This window comes from Triticum urartu, chromosome 7 (assembly GCF_003073215.2).
Source record: "Triticum urartu cultivar G1812 chromosome 7, Tu2.1, whole genome shotgun sequence".
NCBI lineage: Eukaryota > Viridiplantae > Streptophyta > Magnoliopsida > Poales > Poaceae > Triticum > Triticum urartu.
The window spans coordinates 672,713,099-672,734,227 of NC_053028.1; the positions used below are offsets into that span (position 1 = coordinate 672,713,099).

The window sequence follows — 21,129 nt, forward strand, 5'->3', positions numbered from 1 at the left end:
TTCCCTTTGCCCTTTTCTTGAAACTAGTGGTCTTGTCTACCATCAACACTTGATATTTTTCTTGATTTCTACCTTCGTCGATTTCAGCATTACGAAGAGCTTGGGAATCGTTTCCGTTATCCCTTGCATATCATAGTTCATCACGAAGTTCTACTAACTTGGTGATGGTGACTAGAGAATTCTATCAATCACTATTTTATCTGGAAGATTAACTCCCACTTGATTCAAGCGGTTGTAGTACCCAGACAATCTGAGCACATGCTTACTGCTTGAACTATTCTCCTCCATCTTTTAGCTATAGAACTAGTTGGAGACTTCATATCTCTCAACTCGGGTATTTGCTTGAAATATTAACTTCAACTCCTGGAACATCTCATATGGTCCATGATGTTCAAAACGTCTTTGAAGTCCCGATTCTAAGCCGTTTAAGCATGGTGCACTAAACTATCAAGTAGTCATCATATTGAGCTAGCCAAATGTTCATAACATCTGCATTTGCTCCTACAATAGGTTTCTCACCTAGCGGTGCATCAAAGACATAATTCTTCTGTGCAGCAATGAGGATAAATCTCAGATCACGGATCCAATCCGCATCATTGCTACTAACATCTTTAAACTTAGTTTTCTCTAGGAACATATCAAAAATAAAACAGGGAGCTAAACGCGAGCTATAGATCTACAACATAGATATGCTAATACTAGTAGGACTAAGTTCATGATAAATTAAAGTTCAATTAATCATATTACTTAAGAACTCCCACTTAGACAGACATCCCTCTAATCTTCTAAGTGATCACGTGATCCATATCAACTAAACCATGTCCGATCATCACGTGAGATGGAGTAGTTTCAATGGTGAACATCACTATGTTGATCATATCTACTATATGATTCACGCTCGACCTTTCGGTCTCCGTGTTCCGATGCCATATCTGTTATATGCTAGGCTCGTCAAGTTTAACCTGAGTATTCCGCGTGTGCAACTGTTTTGCACCCGTTGTATTTGAACGTAGAGCCTATCACACCCGATCATCACGTGGTGTCTCAGCACGAAGAACTTTCGCAACGGTGCATACTCAGGGAGAACACTTGTACCTAGATAATTAGTGAGAGATCATCTTATAAAGCTACCGTCGAACTAAGCAAAATAAGATGTATAAAAGATAAACATCATATGCAATCAAAATATGTGACATGATATGGCCATCATCATCTTGTGCCTTTCTCCATCTCCAAAGTATCGTCATGATCTCCATCGTCACCGGCATGACACCATGAATTCCATCATCTTGATCTATATCAATGTGTCATCACTTGGTTGTCTCGCCAACAATTGCTCTTGCAACTATTGCTATCGCATAGCGATAAAGTAAAGCAATTATTTGGTGCTTGCATCTTATGTAATAGAGATATAACCATAAGGCTTTTGCATGTTGCCGATAACTTCAACAAAACATGATCATCTCATACAACAACTTATATCTCATCACGTTTTGACCATATCACATCACAACATGCCCTGCAAAAACAAGTTAGACACCCTCTACTTTGTTGTTGCAAGTTTCACGTCGCTGCTACGGGCTTAGCAAGAACCGTTCTTACCTACGCATCAAAACCACAACGATAGTTTGTCAAGTTGGTGCTGTTTTAACCTTCGCAAGGACCGGGCGTAGCCACACTTGGTTCAACTAAAGTTGGACAAACTGACACCCGCCAGCCACCTGTGTGCAAAGCATGTCGGTAGAACCAGTCTCGCGTAAGCGTACGCGTAATGTCGGTCCGGGACGCTTCATCCAACAATACCGCCGAACCAAAGTATGACATGCTGGTAAGCAGTATCAGTTATATCACCCACAACTCACTTGTGTTCTACTCGTGCACAACATCAACGCATAAAACCTAGGCTCTGATACCACTGTTGGGGAACGTGGTAATTTCAAAAAAATTCCTGCGTACACGCAAGATCATGGTGATGCATAGCAACGAGAGGGGAGAGTGTTGTCTACGTACCCTCGTAGACCGAAAGCGGAAGCGTTAGCACAACGCGGTTGATGTAATCGTATGTCTTCACGGCCCGACCGATCAAGCACCGAAACTACGACACCTCCGAGTTCTAGCACACGTTCAGCTCGATGACGATCCCCGAACTCTGATCCAGCAAAGTGTCGGGGAAGAGTTCCGTCAGCACGACGGTGTGGTGACGATCTTGATGTTCTACCGTCGCAGGGCTTCGCCTAAGCACGGCTACAATATTATCGAGGATTATGGTGGAGGGGGGGCACCGCACACGGCTAAGAGAACGATCATGAAGATCAACTTGTGTGTCTAGAGGTGCCCCCCTGCCCCTGTATATAAAGGAGCAAGGGGGGAGGCCTGCCGGCCCTTGAGGCGCGCCATGGAGGGGGGAGTCCTCCTCCTAGTAGGAGTAGGACTCCCCTTTCCTAGTCCAATTAGGAAGAGGGAAGGGGGAAGGAAAGAGAGGGAGAGGGAGAGGGAAAGAGGGGCCGCGCCCCCCTCCCCTAGTCCAATTCGGACTCCCCATGGGAGGGGGCGCGCCACCTCCTGGGCTGCTGCCCTCTCTCTCCCCTCAGGCCCAATACTTCCCCGGGGGGTTCCGGTAACCCTTCCGGCACTCCGGTTTTCGTCTAAATCACCCGAAACACTTCCGGTGTCCGAATATAGCCGTCCAATATATCGATCTTTATGTCTCGACCATTTCGAGACTCCTCGTCATGTCCGTGATCATATCCGGGGCTCCGAACAACCTTCGGTACATCAAAATATATAAACTCATAATGAAACTGTCATCGTAGCGTTAAGCGTGCGGACCCTACGGGTTCGAGAACAATGTAGACATGACCGAGACACGTTTCCGGTCAATAACCAATAGCGGAACCTAGATGCTCATATTGGCTCCCACATATTCTACGAAGATCTTTTATCGGTCAGACCGCATAACAACATACGTTGTTCCCTTTGTCATCGGTATGTTACTTGCCCGAGATTCGATCGTCGGTATCTCAATACCTAGTTCAATCTCATTACCGGCAAGTCTCTTTACTCGTTTTGTAATACATCATCCTGCAACTAACTCATTAGTTGCAATGCTTGCAAGGCTTAAGTGATGTGTATTACCGAGAGGGCCCAGAGATACCTCTCCGACAATCGGAGTGACAAATCCTAATCTCGAAATACGCCAACCCAACAAGTACCTTCGGAGACACCTGTAGAGCACCTTTATAATCACCCAGTTACGTTGTGACGTTTGGTGGCACACAAAGTGTTCCTCCGGTAAACGGGAGTTGCATAATCTCATAGTCATAGGAACATGTATAAGTCATGAAGAAAGCAATAGCAACAAACTAAATGATCAAGTGCTATGCTAACGGAATGGGTCAAGTCAATCACATCATTCTCCTAATGATGTGATCCCGTTAATCAAATGACAACTCATGTCTATGGTTAGGAAACATAACCATCTTTGATCAACGAGCTAGTCAAGTAGAGGCATACTAGTGACACTCTGTTTGTCTATGTATTCACACATGTATTATGTTTCCAGTTAATACAATTCTAGCATGAATAATAAACATTTATCATGAAATAAGGAAATAAATAATAACTTTATTATTGCCTCTAGGCCATCTTTCCTAGAGATTTGAATACATAGCCTCTTCCACGAGACGATAATAAAGTTCATCACTAGAATTGTATTATTTATTTCCTTATATCATGATAAATGTTTATTATTCATGCTAGAATTGTATTAACCGGAAACATAATACATGTGTGAATACATAGACAAACATAGTGTCACTAGTATGCCTCTACTTGACTAGTTCGTTGATCAAAGATGGTTATGTTTCCTAACCATAGACATGAGTTGTCATTTGATTAACGGTATCACATCATTAGGAGAATGATGTGATTGACTTGACCCATTTCGTTAGCTTAGCACTCGATCGTTTAGTTTGTTGCTATTGCTTTCTTCATGACTTATACATGTTCCTATGACTATGAGATTATGTAACTCCCGTTTACCGGAGGAACACTTTGTGTGCTACGAAACATCACAACGTAACTGGGTGATTATAAAGGTGCTCTACAGGTGTCTCCGAAGGTACTTGTTGGGTTGGCGTATTTCGAGATTAGGATTTGTCACTCTGATTGTCGGAGAGGTATCTTAGGGCCCTCTCGGTAATGCACATCACATAAGCCTTGCAAGCATTGCAAATAATAAGTTAGTTGCGGGATGATGTATTACGGAACGAGTAAAGAGACTTGCCGGTAACGAGATTGAACTAGGTATTGAGATACCGACGATCAAATCTCGGGAAAGTAACATACCGATGACAAAGTGAACAAACGTATGTTGTTATGCGGTCTGACCGATAAAGATCTTCGTAGAATATGTAGGAGCCAATATGAGCATCCAGGTTCCGCTATTGGTTATTGACCGGAGACGTGTCTCGGTCATGTCTACATTGTTCTCGAACCCGTAGGGTCCGCACGCTTAACGTTACGATGACAGTTTCATTATGAGTTTATATATTTTGATATACCGAAGGTTGTTCGGAGTCCCGGATGTGATCACGGACTTGACGATGAGTCTCAAAATGGTCGAGACATAAAGATCGATATATTGGACGACTATATTTGGACACCGAAAAGGTTCCGAATGAGATTGGGACAATACCGGATCACCGGGAGGTTATCGGAACCCCCCGGGGGGTATATGGGCCTTATTGGGCCTTAGTGGAAAGGAGGGGAAAGGAGCAAGGGAGGGGGCGCCCCCCCCAAGCCCAATCCGAATTGGGAGGGGGGCCGGCACCCCCTTTCCTTCCTCCCTCCTTCCTCTTCCTTCCCTCTCCTAATCCTAATAGGAAAAAGGGGAGTCCTACTCCCTGTGGGAGTTGGACTCCCCCCTTAGGGCGCGCCACCCTCCTTGGCCGGCCCCCTCCTCCACTCCTTTATATACGGGGCAGGGGGGCACCCCATAGACACAACAATTGATCATTGATCTCTTAGCCGTGTGCGGTGCCCCCCTCCACCATAATCCTCGATAGTATTGTAGCGGTGCTTAGGCGAAGCCCTGCGACGGTAGAACATCAAGATCGTCACCACACCATCATGCTGACGGAACTCATCCCCGACACTTTGTTAGATCGGAGTCCGGGGATCGTCATCGAGCTGAACATGTGCTAGAACTCGGAGGTGCCGTAGTTTCGGTGCTTGATCGGTCGTGCCGTGAAGACGTATGACTACATCAACTGCGTTGTGCTAACGCTTCCGCTTCCGGTCTACGAGGGTACGTAGACAACACTCTCCTCTCTCGTTGCTATGCATCACCATGATCTTGCGTGTGCGTAGGAAAATTTTGAAATTACTACGTTCCCCAACATGCGTAACCTATGCTTTTTGGATGGTGCAACTTGTACTCCACACGTAGTACAACTCATACCCCTGGTGCAACTTGTACACGAGAAAACCAACAAAAAATGATTGCAGAAATGTTTTGCAACATATTTCAGTAACATTTGATTGTATGGAACATGAATATTTGGACTAATAATACGAGCACTAAAACTAAAAATACATATGATTGTCTTTTATTGTTGCATTGTTGTAAAATGTTTATCAAATTTAGACAGAATACGAATTGGAAATTCTCATGCATGTTTGCATGTCGAGATGAGATTATTTCTATCACGGTTGCATGTTGAGGTGGGCATTTTCTCATGCATATTGCATGTTGAGGTAGCATCATGTTGAGAGAATTATGTTAACAGGGCTAGCTATTTAGATATAGAAGATTAATTCTTAAAAAGAAGACTGGACTTATAAATACATATTTATTCGATGGGGTTAACGAGGTTTTGATGAGGACTTGTTATTCCTACTTGGGATTTTGATGAGTGTTATTTTTACACTCCTCTAACCCGAGTTTAAACCGATATATATTTCATTAAAACTGAGATATTCACTCTAATATTGCCACTAATGACTAATAAATGCATAGGATTCCAAAAATCCTTTATTTATTTTGTTTCCATAAAAATGGGCTATTTATGAACAAAATCAAGCCAATACTTGAAAAGGAGTAATGTGGAGATGGAGGGGATCAAGTGGGAGGCGCACTAGAAGAAACAAAGGAAAAGACGGTGTTCCATGCGACCACGCCCGCTTGTCTGAGCGGTCGTATGGCATGGAAACCAAGGCCTCTCGTCCACCTGAACAAATAAAAGGAGTCGGCACCAAATGGATAACAAAGGAACAACAGAGAAGGGAGCACAGATCATCATCACCATAGCCATCTCCATCAACCCTAGCCGCCGCCATTTCCCATTTTCATAGCCACAACCTTCACCACCACCATAGTGCCCAGCAATCTAGTCATACTTGTAATTGTGTGTCACACACGACATCCATTGTAAGACTTATTATCAATCTATCTATCTTGATGATGTGTTCTTTGATGTGTCCTTCATGTGATCTGATCTCCATGTGTGAGTAGTTCGGTAAGGTATGGGTTGAGGCAAGGGCCTTGCAACCCGATGTATTTATTGGAGGGATCAATGGAAGGACTTTGAATTAATGCCTCCTATGTGTAACATAAAATTGTTCCGTAGTTATCTCTTGTCTCTTTCACCTTGTTCATCCCTGTAGGTACCCAGGATCATGGAGAACGAGCCACGGAGAGGCTAAATGTATGGAGATTGTGAAGTGTTATTCTAAACACTAGTGACAAAAAGGTTTAGTACGGTAGCATGGATCATATCCCCGGGGATTCAAGAGGTGTAGTCATTAAATGTTCAATGCTTTTGTCCGATTATTGCAATCTTAATTATCGAGGCAACCCCATGCGACGGATAGGGTCTTCGGTTGGACAACCGACTCTTGATGTAGAACGCGCACCAGTCAAGACGTAATTTGGACATATCCCCCACTTAAATAAATAGCAAGCACATATTGATTGGTGACTTCCAGAGCACAAATTAAGATCATATATGGCCCCGACATAAATATATGGTTGTAAACATAAGACCACATACCCATGCCTATTTTTATTATAAGTGTTCTTCTAGTGTCAGCATGATTTATGATCTGGTACAAAGCTGGATTTAATTCTTTAGAAAAAGCTTGTTTGAGACCCTAGATTAAAGGGCGCCATCCTCCCTTGGGTTTGATAACTCAGCGTCACCTCTGGGGAAAAAGGCGAGAATCCTTTCTGCTCCATTTCCGAATCACCAAAGGAAGTAATCAGATTTCTATTTTCATGCATCTCCTTCCTTAGTTCTGCTTAGTTTTGTCCATGATGTTTGCCATTCCTCACTTTTCCCCTCCATCGTGCGGCCCACCCTTATGAAAGCCCAAACAGGGATTTGCCGTCGGGTCAAAGTCTTTGACTATTACTTGGCACAGTTACTGACGTGTGGGACACTCCCTGCGAGCCCACCGGTCAGTGGTTGCGCGGTCGTAGGTGGCTCCATTGCGCAGTCACTGACACGTGGGACACCCCCATGCGGGCCCATCTATCAGTGGCTACACGGTCGTAGGTGGCTCCATTGCGCAATTACTGACGCATGGGACACCCCCTGCGGGGCCATCTGCCAGTGGCTGCACTGTCATAGGTGACCCCAGGGCCCATGTGGCAGCGCCTCGTCAAATGATGAAAAAAAGGTGGCTCATAACGCCATGAAGGGTACTCGAACTTGAGACTGACCGATGAATGAACAACGCAAGCACCTACTGAGCTAGTATGTGTACTCACGAACGCGAAGGATGGTCCCATGATTATGTGACTCAAGACTTAGTGTACCGCCGGGGTTGTGAAGTTTTTTTTTTCTAGTTTCTTGTATTGCTTGTTTATTATTATTTTGCCTCAAACTAGTCCACAAAAGGGGTGGATGCAAAAGGATTAACATTTTTGAGACTTTGATCAATTTCTATAAGGCAATACTCTCAAGGATGGCTACTCATAGCACATGGGTTAGGGTTTCACCTTTGTTTATGTCAAGTGCCTCCACTCTTAGTATGGAAGTTTGAAAATATATTTGAAAACTATTTGGACCAAACTAGAGCACACTTGCAGTTCAAATATGAAAATGTTACAAACAAAATACACTAGAACTGGTCCTATCTACATAATAAGGTTACCCTTTCTTATCTACAAAAGCACCATCAATACCATTATACCAATGCTCTATTTTTTGAAGAAAAGACACCCATGGGCATCTTAGATCTGATAATTATCGAGGAAAACAATAACCAGTACAACGAAAAGACAATTGGACGCTTCACCACTGGTAAAAAGGTTACATTTAAAATCATAGTAGTCTTATTCCTCCAATATTACGCCACCGCCAGAGATTAAAAATTGCACTGAAGCAATGGTAAAGGAAAGAGACACATAAAAACACTCTCGCTGTACGAGGCTTTAAAGACCACAATAGCCACTTGCCACCTGAGGCGAGATCTAGAAATTGTTGAAGAAGCATCGGTTTGGAGTATCACCTCACGCGATACATGCTTGCAATCATCACCACAGAACCAGAGAGTGGGAGAAACCGAACCATCTCGCAGAACAACATGGAAGAAGAAGTCGAAGTTGTCACACCAATAGCTAGCCAATCACACTCCTTGATAGACACAACAACTGTCAAGATTTGAAGACAACCAACAAATCTGATGACACAAACTCTCACATACCCTTTGTTAGTGACAGATCAAGCATCATCGAGTAGGGAGAGGCCAGAGAGACCTTATTCCCCACGACAACGCCGCCACCACCTCGTCGATGTCGTTAGGGAAACAAAACCTAAAGAAAAGGAAAATGAAACATGCAGGGTCCCCACTCTTCTTGCCGCCGACAAGACGTCCAGACAGGGGAGAGGAGGGAGACCAAGGGGGCGTCATGGAGGAGACCTATGGCGACGGCTAGAGTTTATGTCTCCCAATACCAATGCATTGAGTTATCCTACAAATGTTTAACCAAAGTTAATTTGAAAATCTGATCGAACCCCAAGTCGTATGTCCCGGCGATGCCCCTTCGTGCACTTTTTGGTAGCCAGCGACTTTGCTCTGCTCTTCGATTAATGGAATGAGCAGATTTCTAGTTGAAAAAAGATATATCTTTTGCTAGTTTCCATCTTCCTTTTATGCATGGAGTGAGATTAAGATAATCATAGTTAGGTGTCGACCCAAAGGATCGCCATTTGAGTTTGATCCAATGGCTCGAAAAAATGGTCGCGGATTTCAAAAAAGGCACCACGTGAGTGTGACGATAAATTCTAGTCTTAGGACGCAACACCGTGTGGCTCTTCGCCTTCCTCCCAACTCCTTGACGCTTGCCTTCCTCTCTCTCTATCTCTCTCTCCTCTCTCTCTCTCCCCATCCCATGACCTCCTCCGTTGGCAAATTTATGAATGTCCTCAGATCCATTGCTGCGTCGAGATAAGGTGTTCTTCTAATGTTGTTGGGAGACTCATTAACCGTCTAGCACCCTGTGCAATCTCGCCCCCGCAGGTCATTGGTGTCGACCTTTGCCTCATCCATCGCCTCGCCATTCGCCCCCTCATCTTCTTGCTAGCACACCCCGGACGAGGCGCTAAGTCAAGACGATGATACAAGCTTCATTGTTTTATTTTTCGTGAAGAAAACAGCTTACATGTCTATCTTTCTTTTTGAGGCAAACTTATATGTCCATAAATAAGATTTTTTTTATGAGAATCTAGCACACATCAACGCTGGGCTGGGCTATTTTTTTTTTTAAAAGGACCAGAAGGGGATGTTGGTGGAACCTCGTACTTGCTCAGAGTGAGATAGGTCGACTGCACAGTCCCCACCTGGTGGGTGAGATCCGGGCGTCGATGGGGGCGAGCTCGGGGCCTCGCCGGAGTTCGGGCCAGGAGCCAGATGGCACGGGCGACGGAGCGGACCGAATCAGCGCCCTCCCCGACGACGTGCTCCTCCTCGTCCTCGCCCGCCTCCCTTGCGCCGCCGCCGCCGCCCGCACCGGAGTCCTCTCCCGCCGGTGGCGCGGCCTCTGGGCCCGCCTCCGCCAGATCGTCCTCCGCGACGTGCCCTTCTCCTCGATCGAGGCGGCGCTCGGCCGCGTCCCTCCTCCGCCGCCCGCAGTTTCCCTCCTCAAGATCCGCGTCCCCCAGAGGCAGCGGCGCAGCTGGGGCTTTCCCAATCCCAACCCCAAGAAGCACCGGGTAGACAGCGCCGGCGTCAACTCGCTGCTCCGCGCCGCCGCGCGGCTCGAGCCGGAGAGTCTCGAATTCCGCCTCCCCGCCGGCTTAATCGGCCGTTCCCGCCTCGCCGTCGACCTGCCTCGCTTCGACGGCGCCACGTCCATCGCGCTGGACTTCGCCTCCCCCTTCTCCCTCCGCGTGCCGGCCGGCGCCGAGTTCCCCGCACTCGAGGCGCTGTCCCTGACGTACTGCATCACCGACCTCGACGCCTTGCTCTCCTGCTGCCCGCGCCTGCGCACGCTCCGCCTCTGCAGGGCTTTGTTTCCCAACCATAAGTGCGACGTCAGGGTCAGCTCCCCGTCGCTGCAGGAGCTCGTTGTGTGCCGCGAGCTCAGCCTGACACAGCGTGTCGTCATCGTCGCGCCCGCGCTTAAGCAATTGAGCATGTCATTTAGCACGATGGAGCTGATCGGCACCTCTGTCTTGGCACCATTGGTGGAAAAGGTTTCGTGGCACTGCTATTACTTGGGGCCGTATGTTGTGTTTGGTCTTTGGGGCATCAACAAGGTGCGGCTGCGGCTGCAGACAGCAGACACACAAGAACAGATATCCTCGCTGCAAATTCATGCCTGGGCGGTGCGCCCCTCTACTGCTCAATCTGCTGCAAGCTCTGAGTAAATTAATTTTGTGAATGATATACATCTTTGCAAATTGTTTTTTCAGGACACGTCTCTTTTGCACGCCGAGGCGGGCAACTTCACGCAGGAGATAGAGAAACATATGGTTGCCGCCTTCTCTGTTTTAGAGCTGCATCTCACAGCAAAGGGGCATGCTTTTGGAGCGTTTGTGTTTCATTTCCTTGGGATGGATCGGATTCGTACTGCTACGCGGAGGCTTAAGGTCGTCCTAGAGAGATCAGCGGTAATTCTTTGCTCTTATTATATACCCTAATAATACGTTGTGTGGGTATTCAACATTTTTGGGTTTTAGATGAAAGGAGGATGCCTGCCACTTTGTCCTTGTGAGTTTCCGAACTGGAAGTCCCAAATTATCTGCTTGGCTGCTCTCGAAGAAGTGGAGTTCAATGGCTTCGAAGGAAAGGATCATGAGTTTGATTTACTGAAATTGATAATCGGATGTGCACCGATGCTAAAAAGAATGATTGTGAAGCTGTCACAAGAGACCTCGGCAAGTAATGATGGATGCGCAAAGATACACAACATCTTCAAGGCATGTTCTTCTGTGGAATGTGATGTTTATGACAGCTCTGGTGAGTATATGTTTGGCATGCATTATTAGCATCCTTCTAGATAAAACAGAGATAGTTATAATCATTGTGTAAGATTCGTTGAAAATGTGGCGTTGACATGCCAATTATAGAGTTTGGTTGGGCGTGTCCTATTTATTAGCTAATTAAACATACTATATTTTGGTCGAATTTCTGTGATCACACCCTCATGTTTTAGTAGAAATAGAAATTGAATGGTGGATTGGTTGATGAGGAAAATTCAATATTTTTACTCAGGCTTCCTTATACCTAAATTTTTCTTTTGCATTTCACAATCTTCTTTATTGATCTTGCCCTACCGTTTTTTGTTTGTATTTGGTTTTCTTGGCGATGAAGTTGTCCCATCTGAATTCGTTGGCCTTGGGGGTTTGGTACAAACTCTCTTCGGCAAGTACTTTGCTATTTCTTGCTGTTGTCAGCATCTATTCCTTTTTATTTGCAATAACTTACATTATATGTTTTGCATCAGTATTCAGTAGCAAAAGGACAGTTTCTAGATTACCTGAAGTTAGTTGTCTCATCTGAATTTTTCATTGACCTTTGGGTTTCTTTCTGCTTTCAGCATATTGTGTTATATTTGACAACAGTCCTATACATATAACTCCACATTTCCTTGTCGCGGCACTGATCGGGGCTTGTTTCAATTTGTCTCCTCCGCAGGGCTAATGTTTGGTTGCTTTAACTGATCATCTGGCGTGCTCTTTTGCCAGTGTACTGTACTAGCCATATACAGGGTGTTCAGATAAATCTTGTATGGTTTCTGTGTCGTTCGACTATTGAAGTTAATGCACTCTACCAGTGACGTCAGTCAAGCTGATTATCATGTTAAGCCTATGGTTTCAACTCCTATTTTGCGTTGTTTCATTGCGACGACACACTGCATGTTTTCAGCGGGAGTAAAATGATCTGCAGTGAATGTTCTTCCCATCACAGCTCTTTCTGCTTATAGGTGTGATAGATGAACCAAACGGCTCTGAGATATATAGCTCAGTATCTTAAACTGAGAATTATCCCTTCTTTTCCAACTACTGCACCTTATATGATGGACTGAAGATGCATCTTTGTGTCACTTCTGTTTTAGCAGAATATGTGTCATCTTGTGTAGATGCAACAGGAGCATTGCGTCGATGGCTGGGTATGAGATATGCAAGGCGGAAGTTGATTACTGGCGACGCTTGTTGCCCGTGTGCGATATATGGCGAGGGGTATCCGGGCTGCCGTTGATTCAGAACTCTTTGAAGCTCTGATTGCTGATACAACGCCGACGGCAAAGGCGTGGTTATTCGGCTTGAGTGAGAAACTACAGCAAAAGATGAGTTTGTAACACCGTTGGGCAGTCTGGTACAACGACTAGTCCGCTGAACGCCATCAGGCCTTGTAAAATTTTGTGCCTCTTTTTTGTGAAGTGAGACATGTAAGGCTTTCGGATCCTCAGAATCCTTTGTGCATGCCCATGAACATCATCAGGCAATGAAGCTCAAACGTTATTCCAAAATAAATAAATAAAACTGCGGTAGATGATGCCTCTTCACATGGTAATTCATTACTCCCTCCGCCCCATAATATAAGATGTTATACAACCAATATATGAGTACGTTGGTTGTAATAGCATCTTAGGATGAAGGGAGTAGCATTAGCATCTTAGGACGAAGGGAGTAGCATTTAGCCAGTTCGGTGCTTATGTTACTCCTTTCATCCATGAATAAGTGTACGTTTGGCATTCAAAATTTCTCCACAAAAAAATGTATTTCTATCTCTGAATGCACTTCAAAGTAAATAAAAATGCTTCTCTCTTATCACACGATAATCAAGACCAATAACACTGAACACATGGTCTCCTCACATTCTACATGCCCTTAGGTCATTAGGGGCGGGGTAATTAAAAAGGAGAGAAATGATGACCTTGCATCTTTCCAATGCATTTGTTTTGAAGTGAATGGAAACTTCTATCGATTGATCGTTGCAGATACAATATACTCCCTGCTAATAAAACCATTTGGTAAATTGCTTATATTTCCAACATGCATGGATTCCTTTGCCAAGCAGCGTCGCTGCGTGGGGACCAATGAAAATGTAGCATGAATCACATCTCACGTCGGGATAAGCTGGTCGGAAGTGGGAGCGAAGCCGGCCACGTACGTACGAACCTAGGAAGGATCCCCCGCGCCCCGCCCGTCCATATCTCTGTCGACTCATCAGAATGCGTATAGATGGAGTGTTGTATATGCCGTGGCAAAAAGTTAGCATAAAGTTGAGTCATCTATTTTGAAACGGAGGGAGTAGCAGCAGAATGGATCGTGCCGTGCGTGGGAACAAAGGGAAATGTAACATGAATCATACTCCCACTTCTCCATCACGAAATCTCACGGCGTAATGTTTCACTCGACGCAACAGTGTCGCGGTAACTGAAGCCGCAGCGAATCTGCCCCAGGACATGCAAGGATTGGGCGGTTAAAAAGGAAAAACACTGATCTTATGCTTATCTTACCTTGGCTGCTACGTGGCCATGGCCACAAAGGTGGTGGGGAGTGGAATCCGTGGAGAGTGGAGACAGCCATGGCCAAAGGAATATTCTGCTTAACCAGTGCTAACATTAAGTGCCAGTGCCATTTCCAGATAAGCATCCCATCCCTCGCACAAGGAAGGTGTCATGTTCAGTGAGCACAGGACCGACAATTCTTACGTGTTTCTATTTTTAATAGTTTTCTATATTGTAAGCATTTTCTAATAAAAGTATGAATTTTGATTTTCGAAAAAAGTATGAATATTTTTAGAAAAACTTAATTGATAAATAATAGCAATAAATTAGAAAAGCCAATAAATAAGTAACAAGAAAAAAATCGGTTCAGGAACTTGAACCATTAAGCATCCAGCGATGACGAAGGAGGTCTCGCCTCAATGGCTCCTTTCCCGTCGCTGCTATTGTGCCGGCCCAAGTAACATCTTGTAGGTTAGTTCGAAAAATATTATAAATACATATATTCCAAAACATAGATTTACTTAAAAATATGTAACAAAATAGCACATTATCAAAAATATGTTGATAGCGATAGAAAAATGTTTACGAAATTTTAAAAATTCAGGGTATTCAAAAAATATCGGTTACATTTTTTAATATTCTTTATACAATTTTAAAAATTTCCTATAATTTTTAAAAAGTCGGATACCATTAAAAATGAATGTTACATTTAAAATAATGTTTGCACATTATGTTCGTGGTATATAATATACAAATTGTTCACATAGTTTTAAAAGATATTCCACATCATTTAAAAAATTATTTTAACGTATATTTGTAAAACACGGATGGAAAAAAACTTCAAAACATTAATTTAAAAAATCATATATTGCAAATATGCTCAATGTGTATAAAAAATGTTTGAGATGTACACGGAAAATGTACAACCTGTGTTGAAAACCTTATGTAATGAAAATAAAAAGAAAACAAAGATAAGTAAAAAGAAGAAGAAGAAAACCCGATTGAAAAACACATTGAAATGAAAGAAGAATAAAAAACAAAATGGAAGGTTTTAAAACCGGTCTGAAATGGCTATAGAACAATCCTAGAACCATTTAGAAGATCTACAGTGTCGGAGTGACACATTTGTCGATAGCTAAAGACAATGGTGAAGGATATCTCACAATAGGCGAGAAATAACCCTGGCAACAAGGGTGGGCTGGAGGACCGGGAGCTCCTTATAGTATAAAGCACAAGGCTACAATATGGGCCAACACAATATGCTTTGTAATTTACCTGGGAAAAATATTTAGTTAAGTAACTTTATTCTATGGGCCAGCCGAATATACTTAGTATTTTTTTCTTGAAAAGTTTCTTTAATAAGAGAGTATTATTCTGAAAAAATTACATACAAATATATTCCAGAAAATAAAGAATGGCAGTGTGTTCCAAAAATGGTTATCTCCGGTTTAAAAAGTTCATTTATTGAAAAAATATTTATGTGTTTAAAGAAAATATTCACGTATTTAACAAAAACCTTATGTTCACCAAGAAACTGTTCAGGTTCTCAAAAAAAAAACTTTAGAATTCAGAAAAATGTCCGTGCACAACTAGATTAGTATCCCTACAATTTAGAGAATTTACTGTCTATTTCCCGCCCAAAAGGAAAAAACCAGAGAATGAAAAGAGGCAAAAAGGGAAACACAAAACAAAAGGAGGAAACTAAAAGGTTGGATGAAAATAAAAACACTACCCATAATGGGTTGGCTCAATTCTAATCCTTGTTTGGGGCATGAGAAGCGCTAAAACCCGTAATGCGCCGTCAGGATTGGTCTAGCAATCGATTGTGGTTCGTTCTCCTCCAGCAAAGTCTCCCCGGCATTTGGAGGATCGTGATTTTGATCTAGTTGGTATCATTTTTCAATTAGGATAGTATGTCCTTTCTTCAGGTTACTATATTTAGCCCCTGTTCATTCTAGCAACATCATCGATGACAACATCGGTGTTCCTGGTAAATGCTTCTCAACCACTTTTCTAATGATGTGGTGTCCTTTCGAGTGTTGGTGTTGGTTTTCAGAAGCTCAAAGTTGTACACATACAACCCTTCAGATCTCGTCACAATAGATCATGTTCAGCATTCTTCTTGCGGCTATCACCAAGGAGGTGGTCTTTAGAATAATGGACCCACTTGGTGGTAGGGGCTTGTTTTTCCCTGGAGGGTGGTGTTGGTATTCCCATCGATGCCGTTGCTTTAATGGGTCCACCACATGTGCGGATTTTGTATCGTGACTTGTTGTACTCATTCATATCCGCGGACTGTTGTCCAGCCTTTGTGCCATGTCGTCGGAAGACCATGTGACTTGGAGAAAGTTCTTCCTGATTCTCGATGTTTTTAACCTAAAATTTCAGTTTTTTTTTTCTGTGCAGAAGCTGGGAAGTTTTCTTTTATCTCTACCAAGCATTATTCACCGTTTAGAAAAATACTTGCTGAAGTGCACACTATTCAACCTTCGTATGTCTCGGAAGATGTTGTAGAAACTCGATTTTCACAGCACATATGTCCACATAATGTATATGGGATTATGTGGGCCTCATTGGGCCGGCTCGCCAGCTTCCTGGAACTCCCCGCGCGCGGAGATCACCTACTGCAACACCCACAAGAGACATTGGCTCAGCTCCTTCCACATGGCCAGCTTGCCGCCCTCGAGTACGACTAGCGGCAGGTCAGGCTGTAAAGGCACCGCGGTGCGCCTCAACTTCCCGTGAGGGATGGCACCCATCGAGCTTGACCCGCCGTCACCGGGTGTGGTGAGTGCGGCAGTGGCTAGGGAGGACCGAGAGGCGAGAGAGCACATCACGACGGAGGCCGCTGATGAGGAGTACATGGCGGACCTCCGCCACCGGTACCTCGAGCTGGTGGAGGCCGAAAGGAAGATGTTCGCGGAGCGCGCGGTTGACGGGAGGTCATCATCCCCTCCGACGACGAGGAGCACGGCGGCAATGATTGCGGCAACAGCAAGGAGGACTTCGGCATTGAAGAATGGCAGCACATCTTCCCCGACTGCGGCAATGACGGCACAGGGCTGGACCCATGGGCGGTGGGATGTCGCGGGCGGATTGGCTCGCCCTCTACAAGGTTGACGATGATGTTTAGTTCAGTTTAAATTCATGTTTAGTTTTAGGTTTAATTTCATGCTTAGGTTTAAAAATTACACTATGTTTCGGCGGATGATTATATGTATATTATGTGTCTAATTTCAGTTGCTTTTTACCCCGACAAAAAAAAGGAATTTCGGTTGTTTAAACCGAAACTATGTTGAACTTATGAAAATTTAGTTTTTACTCTGTTAGATTTAGGAGTTCGGCTAGGTCCGACCAAGATTTAGTGGAGTAAAAATCCTTCATCTACCTTGGGGAGAAGCATATATGCACTTTCTGCTGCAGGTTTGAACATGAAAAAGCTTCAGACTCTGCGCGACCCCGACCCGGCTCCGATGGATGCAGGTTGACGGAGAAGACCCCTTTCGGCCGAATCAAATCCGCCACCGCGACGGCAAGTTGACGGAGAAGAGGCGCGCACCCAACGCAGCTAGGCATCTCACCGAAAGGATCATCACCCAGCTGACAAGGCCGGCATGCTGACACTCCTGGTCCTGGTAGGCCACTCCTTCAGGTGCCCTCCCTCCCACTAGTGCAAGAAAGCAACCACTGCTACCGGGGACAGCACGGCACCACTAGGAGAACGCGGAATATATCCGAATCCACGGCGCAACGGAAGTTCCATTCCCCCGCCCGCGCGCCCGGAGAAATGCTACTCCCATGTTGATCCTCCTAGCTCGTCGGAATCGGCCTGCCTGCCTGAGGTGGGAACGAAGGCGGCCACGTACCTGGGAAGGAAAGGATCATCATCACATCCATCCGTCCATGCCTGTTGACTCACCACGGTAGATTCGTGTGGATGGTGGACGCGATATATCCCCCGGCAAGTAGCAGCACCGATCGTGCGTGGGAAATGGAAGAAGTGGGATCATGAATCACATTTCTCCAGAGGGAATGCTACTATGTTCCTAGTCATGCTCGCTCGCTCGTCGGAATCGGCCGGCCGGAAGTGGGAGCGAAGCCGGCCACGTACGAACCTAGGAAGAGGATCCCCCATCCGTCCATAGGAATTCCCCGTCCATATCTATCTATTCCCTCGTCAGAATACGTACGTATGGATGGAGTGCTGTATATGCCCTGGCAAGTAGTAGGAGCAGAATAGACCGTGTCGTGCGTGGGAACAAAGGGAAATGCATGGTGAATCACATTTCTCTGTCAGAATCACGAATTCTCATGCCGTATGTTTCACTCGGCGCAACAGTGTCGCGGTAACCGAAGCCGCAGCGAATCTGCTCCAGGACATGCAAGGATTGGGTGGTTAAAAAGGAAAAACACGGGACATGCAAGGATTGGGTGGCCACAAAGGTGGTGGGGAGTGGAGAGTGGAGACAGCCATGGCCATGAGCTTGGCATCATGCCGAAAATTTCGCCTGGACCATGAGCCCGAGTCTTGAGCACTGACCCACCGCGCTCTGCATGGACAGGCCAGAGACCACCACCATGGCCCGTACCACTGTAGACTCCGACTATCTGGCTATGTTCATACCTGGCCGACGCGTGTTGCCACCTCATTCACCGATCCAGATCATCAATCGGGCGATATGCACGCATGCCAAAATGTACTATTTGTACTGGTGTGCTACTACCTGTAGGCTGTAGCTTGCAAGCATCGAAGTGTTCTTCTTTTGAGCCGTACTATGATCTTTTGGATGTGGCGAAGTTTGTTAATGTCTGTTTACAGTCGATCTTGTGTTCTTTCGCAGACGATTTTTGTTGTCCGTCGTTTGATCACGTATGATGGTGTGTAGTATGGATATAAGGCGCCCGATATGAGATACGCGGAGTGGCAAATATGAGGCATGCCCGTAGGCATTTAAGGGGCCGGATTTGACTATTGCGGTTGTAGATACTCTAAAGGCATTTTTGAGCAAACATATAATGGAACGATGACATTTTTTAGATATCGAATGACATTTTTGAGCAAGCATCTCACAAAACGATGGCATTTTTGAGCAGTTGTAACTTCTAACAACAAAACTGAGTAGTGAGACACAACTAATGGCATAAATGATAAAACATGTTTATGCTTGTAAGCAAAATAGGCTAACAGTAGATACACGGCGTTCGGTTCGTTCCAAATCATCCAACGGTCAGAAGATGTAAGAATTTGGGGTAAGAGGAAAAACACTCATCTTACTTGGCAGCTCTGCTGGTACGTGACAAGATGGCGTGGAGTGGAGACTGCCATGGCCATGAGCTTGGCATCTTGGCAAGAATTGGACTGGACCATGAATCCATGAGCCAGACCCACTGCGCTCTGCATGCATGGACCAGAGTCCATCACAATGCCTCCTGCTCCTGTAGACCCTAGCTAGCACGCCAGCATTTTCCGGCTCTGTTCATACCTGCCCGACGCGTGTTGCCACGCTGCTCGCCGATCCAGATCATCAACCGGCAGGTGCACACACACATGCCAAAATGCAGTTCCACGGCACTACACCTGTACTACTAGCTTGCAAGCCTCGAACTCTCCTTCTTCTGAGCCGTACCGTTTCCATTGCACACCGAAAGAGGTCCGGTCCGCCATCCAATCAACACCAAAGCAGAATTCGCCCTATAGTGAGTCGTATTACAATTCACTGGCCGTCGTTTTACAACGTCGTGACTGGGAAAACCCTGGCGTTACCCAACTTAATCGCCTTGCAGCACATCCCCCTTTCATATTATTTTTCACTGAAACATATGTATCTAGCGACAAGTAATATGGATCGGCGGCTAACATTAAGTGCCAATGCCATTTCCAGATAGGCATCCCTCGCACACAAGCAAGGAGGTGTCATGCTCAGTGAGCGCTGGGCCGACAAAGCTGGTGCGCGCACAAAGTCACGGTGTCCGCTTACGTTAGCGCCACTGCTGGCGGCCTAGCTGCAGTGCAATCGAGAAGTGGAGGTGGAGGTGGAGTCGTTCGATTTGCATATGCTTTTCTCCGCATATACAACCAAATGGAGTCCAGCTACTCATCGTAATCCAGCTGAAAGTTGTTGTAAGTTACCGAAAGAGAGCCGGGGCGATGGCGTGGATGGGGATGGGCCGCTGTCTGTTTCTTCGGAGCAGAGTGGTGTGATGCTTGTGATCTTGTTCCGGTGATTCAGGGGCCAAAGCGGCTTTCGATCGATTGCCAAAGCTCTCAAGTTTCTTCTCATATACATATCTCCATTGATTTTCTTTTGTTTCTGTCCGACTAATCACGCCAAGAATCTACTACACGCTCCAGCCTAAATCTAGCACTAGCAGCACCGGGACGGGAGGAGGAAGATGATGGGGTGGGGAGAGAGGAAAAGCTGCCCGGGAAAAAGGGAAAGCTGAAGCGAATGAATGGCTGGCGGCCGCTTTTATTGCCGGCTTTCTTGCAGCGCCGTCGTGCCGCTGCTCTCGAGGTCTTGGTCATGGTGGTGGTGGCTCGCCGCGTCGTGATCATGGCCGCCACTCTGGCCCGCCGCGTCTTCGTGGTGATCACGGCTCCGGCTCGCCGCGTCGGCGCCGGGGTGCGAGCTCGCCTCGCCGCCCTGCTCGTCCGCCGTCTCCTCCTGGCCTTCGCCGTCGCGCGCGCTCGCGTCAGGCGCCGCTGCGGCCGCGAGCTCCGCCTCGGCGGCCCGGCTGGTGACCGGCTTGGCGAGGAACGTGGGCCGCTCGTCGCCGGCCATGATGACCACCACGTGCTCCTGGAAATCCGGGGCCGGCTTGGACGCGCCGGACGCCGAGGCCTTCTCCCCGTCGGCGTCGCCCGCCGCCTGGCCATCGGAGGCGCCGTCGAGGAACCCGGAGAGCTTCCAGTAGGAGCAGGCGAGGATGAGCAGCGCGAAGGCGATGAGGCCCAGCATCGCCGCCAGCCCGCCGAAGAGGTACGGCACCGGCGACTGCCACGCCGAGTGCGGCGGCGCCGTCGCCGTCGGCGCCCCCGCGAGGCGGCTCACGGCCAAGAACTCTGCTCCGGGCCTCATGGCTGTGTTGGTGTGAAGGCGTAGCAGAGGAGCTGCGCCTGATCAGTTTGTGCTGTCTCTGGCTTGTTTGTGTTGGGGGTGGTGTGG

The 21,129-nt window shown here is 46.1% G+C and overlaps 2 protein-coding genes across 3 annotated transcripts; one reads left to right on the forward strand and one right to left on the reverse strand.

Moving 5' to 3' along the window:
• Positions 1 to 9,786: 9,786 nt before the first annotated feature.
• LOC125524209 lies at positions 9,787 to 12,921 on the forward strand. 2 transcript variants are annotated; one of them, XR_007290627.1, is made up of 5 exons: positions 9,787 to 10,832; positions 10,920 to 11,117; positions 11,187 to 11,466; positions 12,145 to 12,433; positions 12,569 to 12,921. XR_007290627.1 is itself a non-coding variant. In XM_048689281.1 (4 exons), the coding sequence occupies exons 1-4, from the start codon at positions 9,870 to 9,872 to the stop codon at positions 12,168 to 12,170; spliced, it is 1,467 nt and encodes a 488-aa protein (XP_048545238.1). In that variant the 5' UTR covers positions 9,787 to 9,869; the 3' UTR covers positions 12,171 to 12,921. The 2 variants fall into 2 exon arrangements, 1 of the variants encoding a protein (XP_048545238.1); XM_048689281.1 differs by having other exon boundaries at positions 12,145 to 12,921.
• Positions 12,922 to 20,188: 7,267 nt separating this feature from the next.
• Positions 20,189 to 21,129, reverse strand: LOC125520887 (protein GLUTAMINE DUMPER 1-like). The gene has a single exon (XM_048685929.1). It carries the CDS (start codon positions 21,040 to 21,042, stop codon positions 20,434 to 20,436), a length of 609 nt encoding a protein of 202 aa, XP_048541886.1. The 5' UTR covers positions 21,043 to 21,129; the 3' UTR covers positions 20,189 to 20,433.

Coding starts and splice junctions, on each gene's coding strand:
- LOC125524209 (XM_048689281.1), top strand. CDS start 9,870: ATGGGGGCGAGCTCGGGGCCTCGCCGGAGTTCGGGCCAGGAGCCAGAT. Junction 11,118..11,186: donor TCGTCCTAGAGAGATCAGCG/GTAATTCTTTGC, acceptor TTTGGGTTTTAG/ATGAAAGGAGGATGCCTGCC. Junction 11,467..12,144: donor TGATGTTTATGACAGCTCTG/GTGAGTATATGT, acceptor TCTCCTCCGCAG/GGCTAATGTTTGGTTGCTTT.
- LOC125520887 (XM_048685929.1), bottom strand. CDS start 21,042: ATGAGGCCCGGAGCAGAGTTCTTGGCCGTGAGCCGCCTCGCGGGGGCG.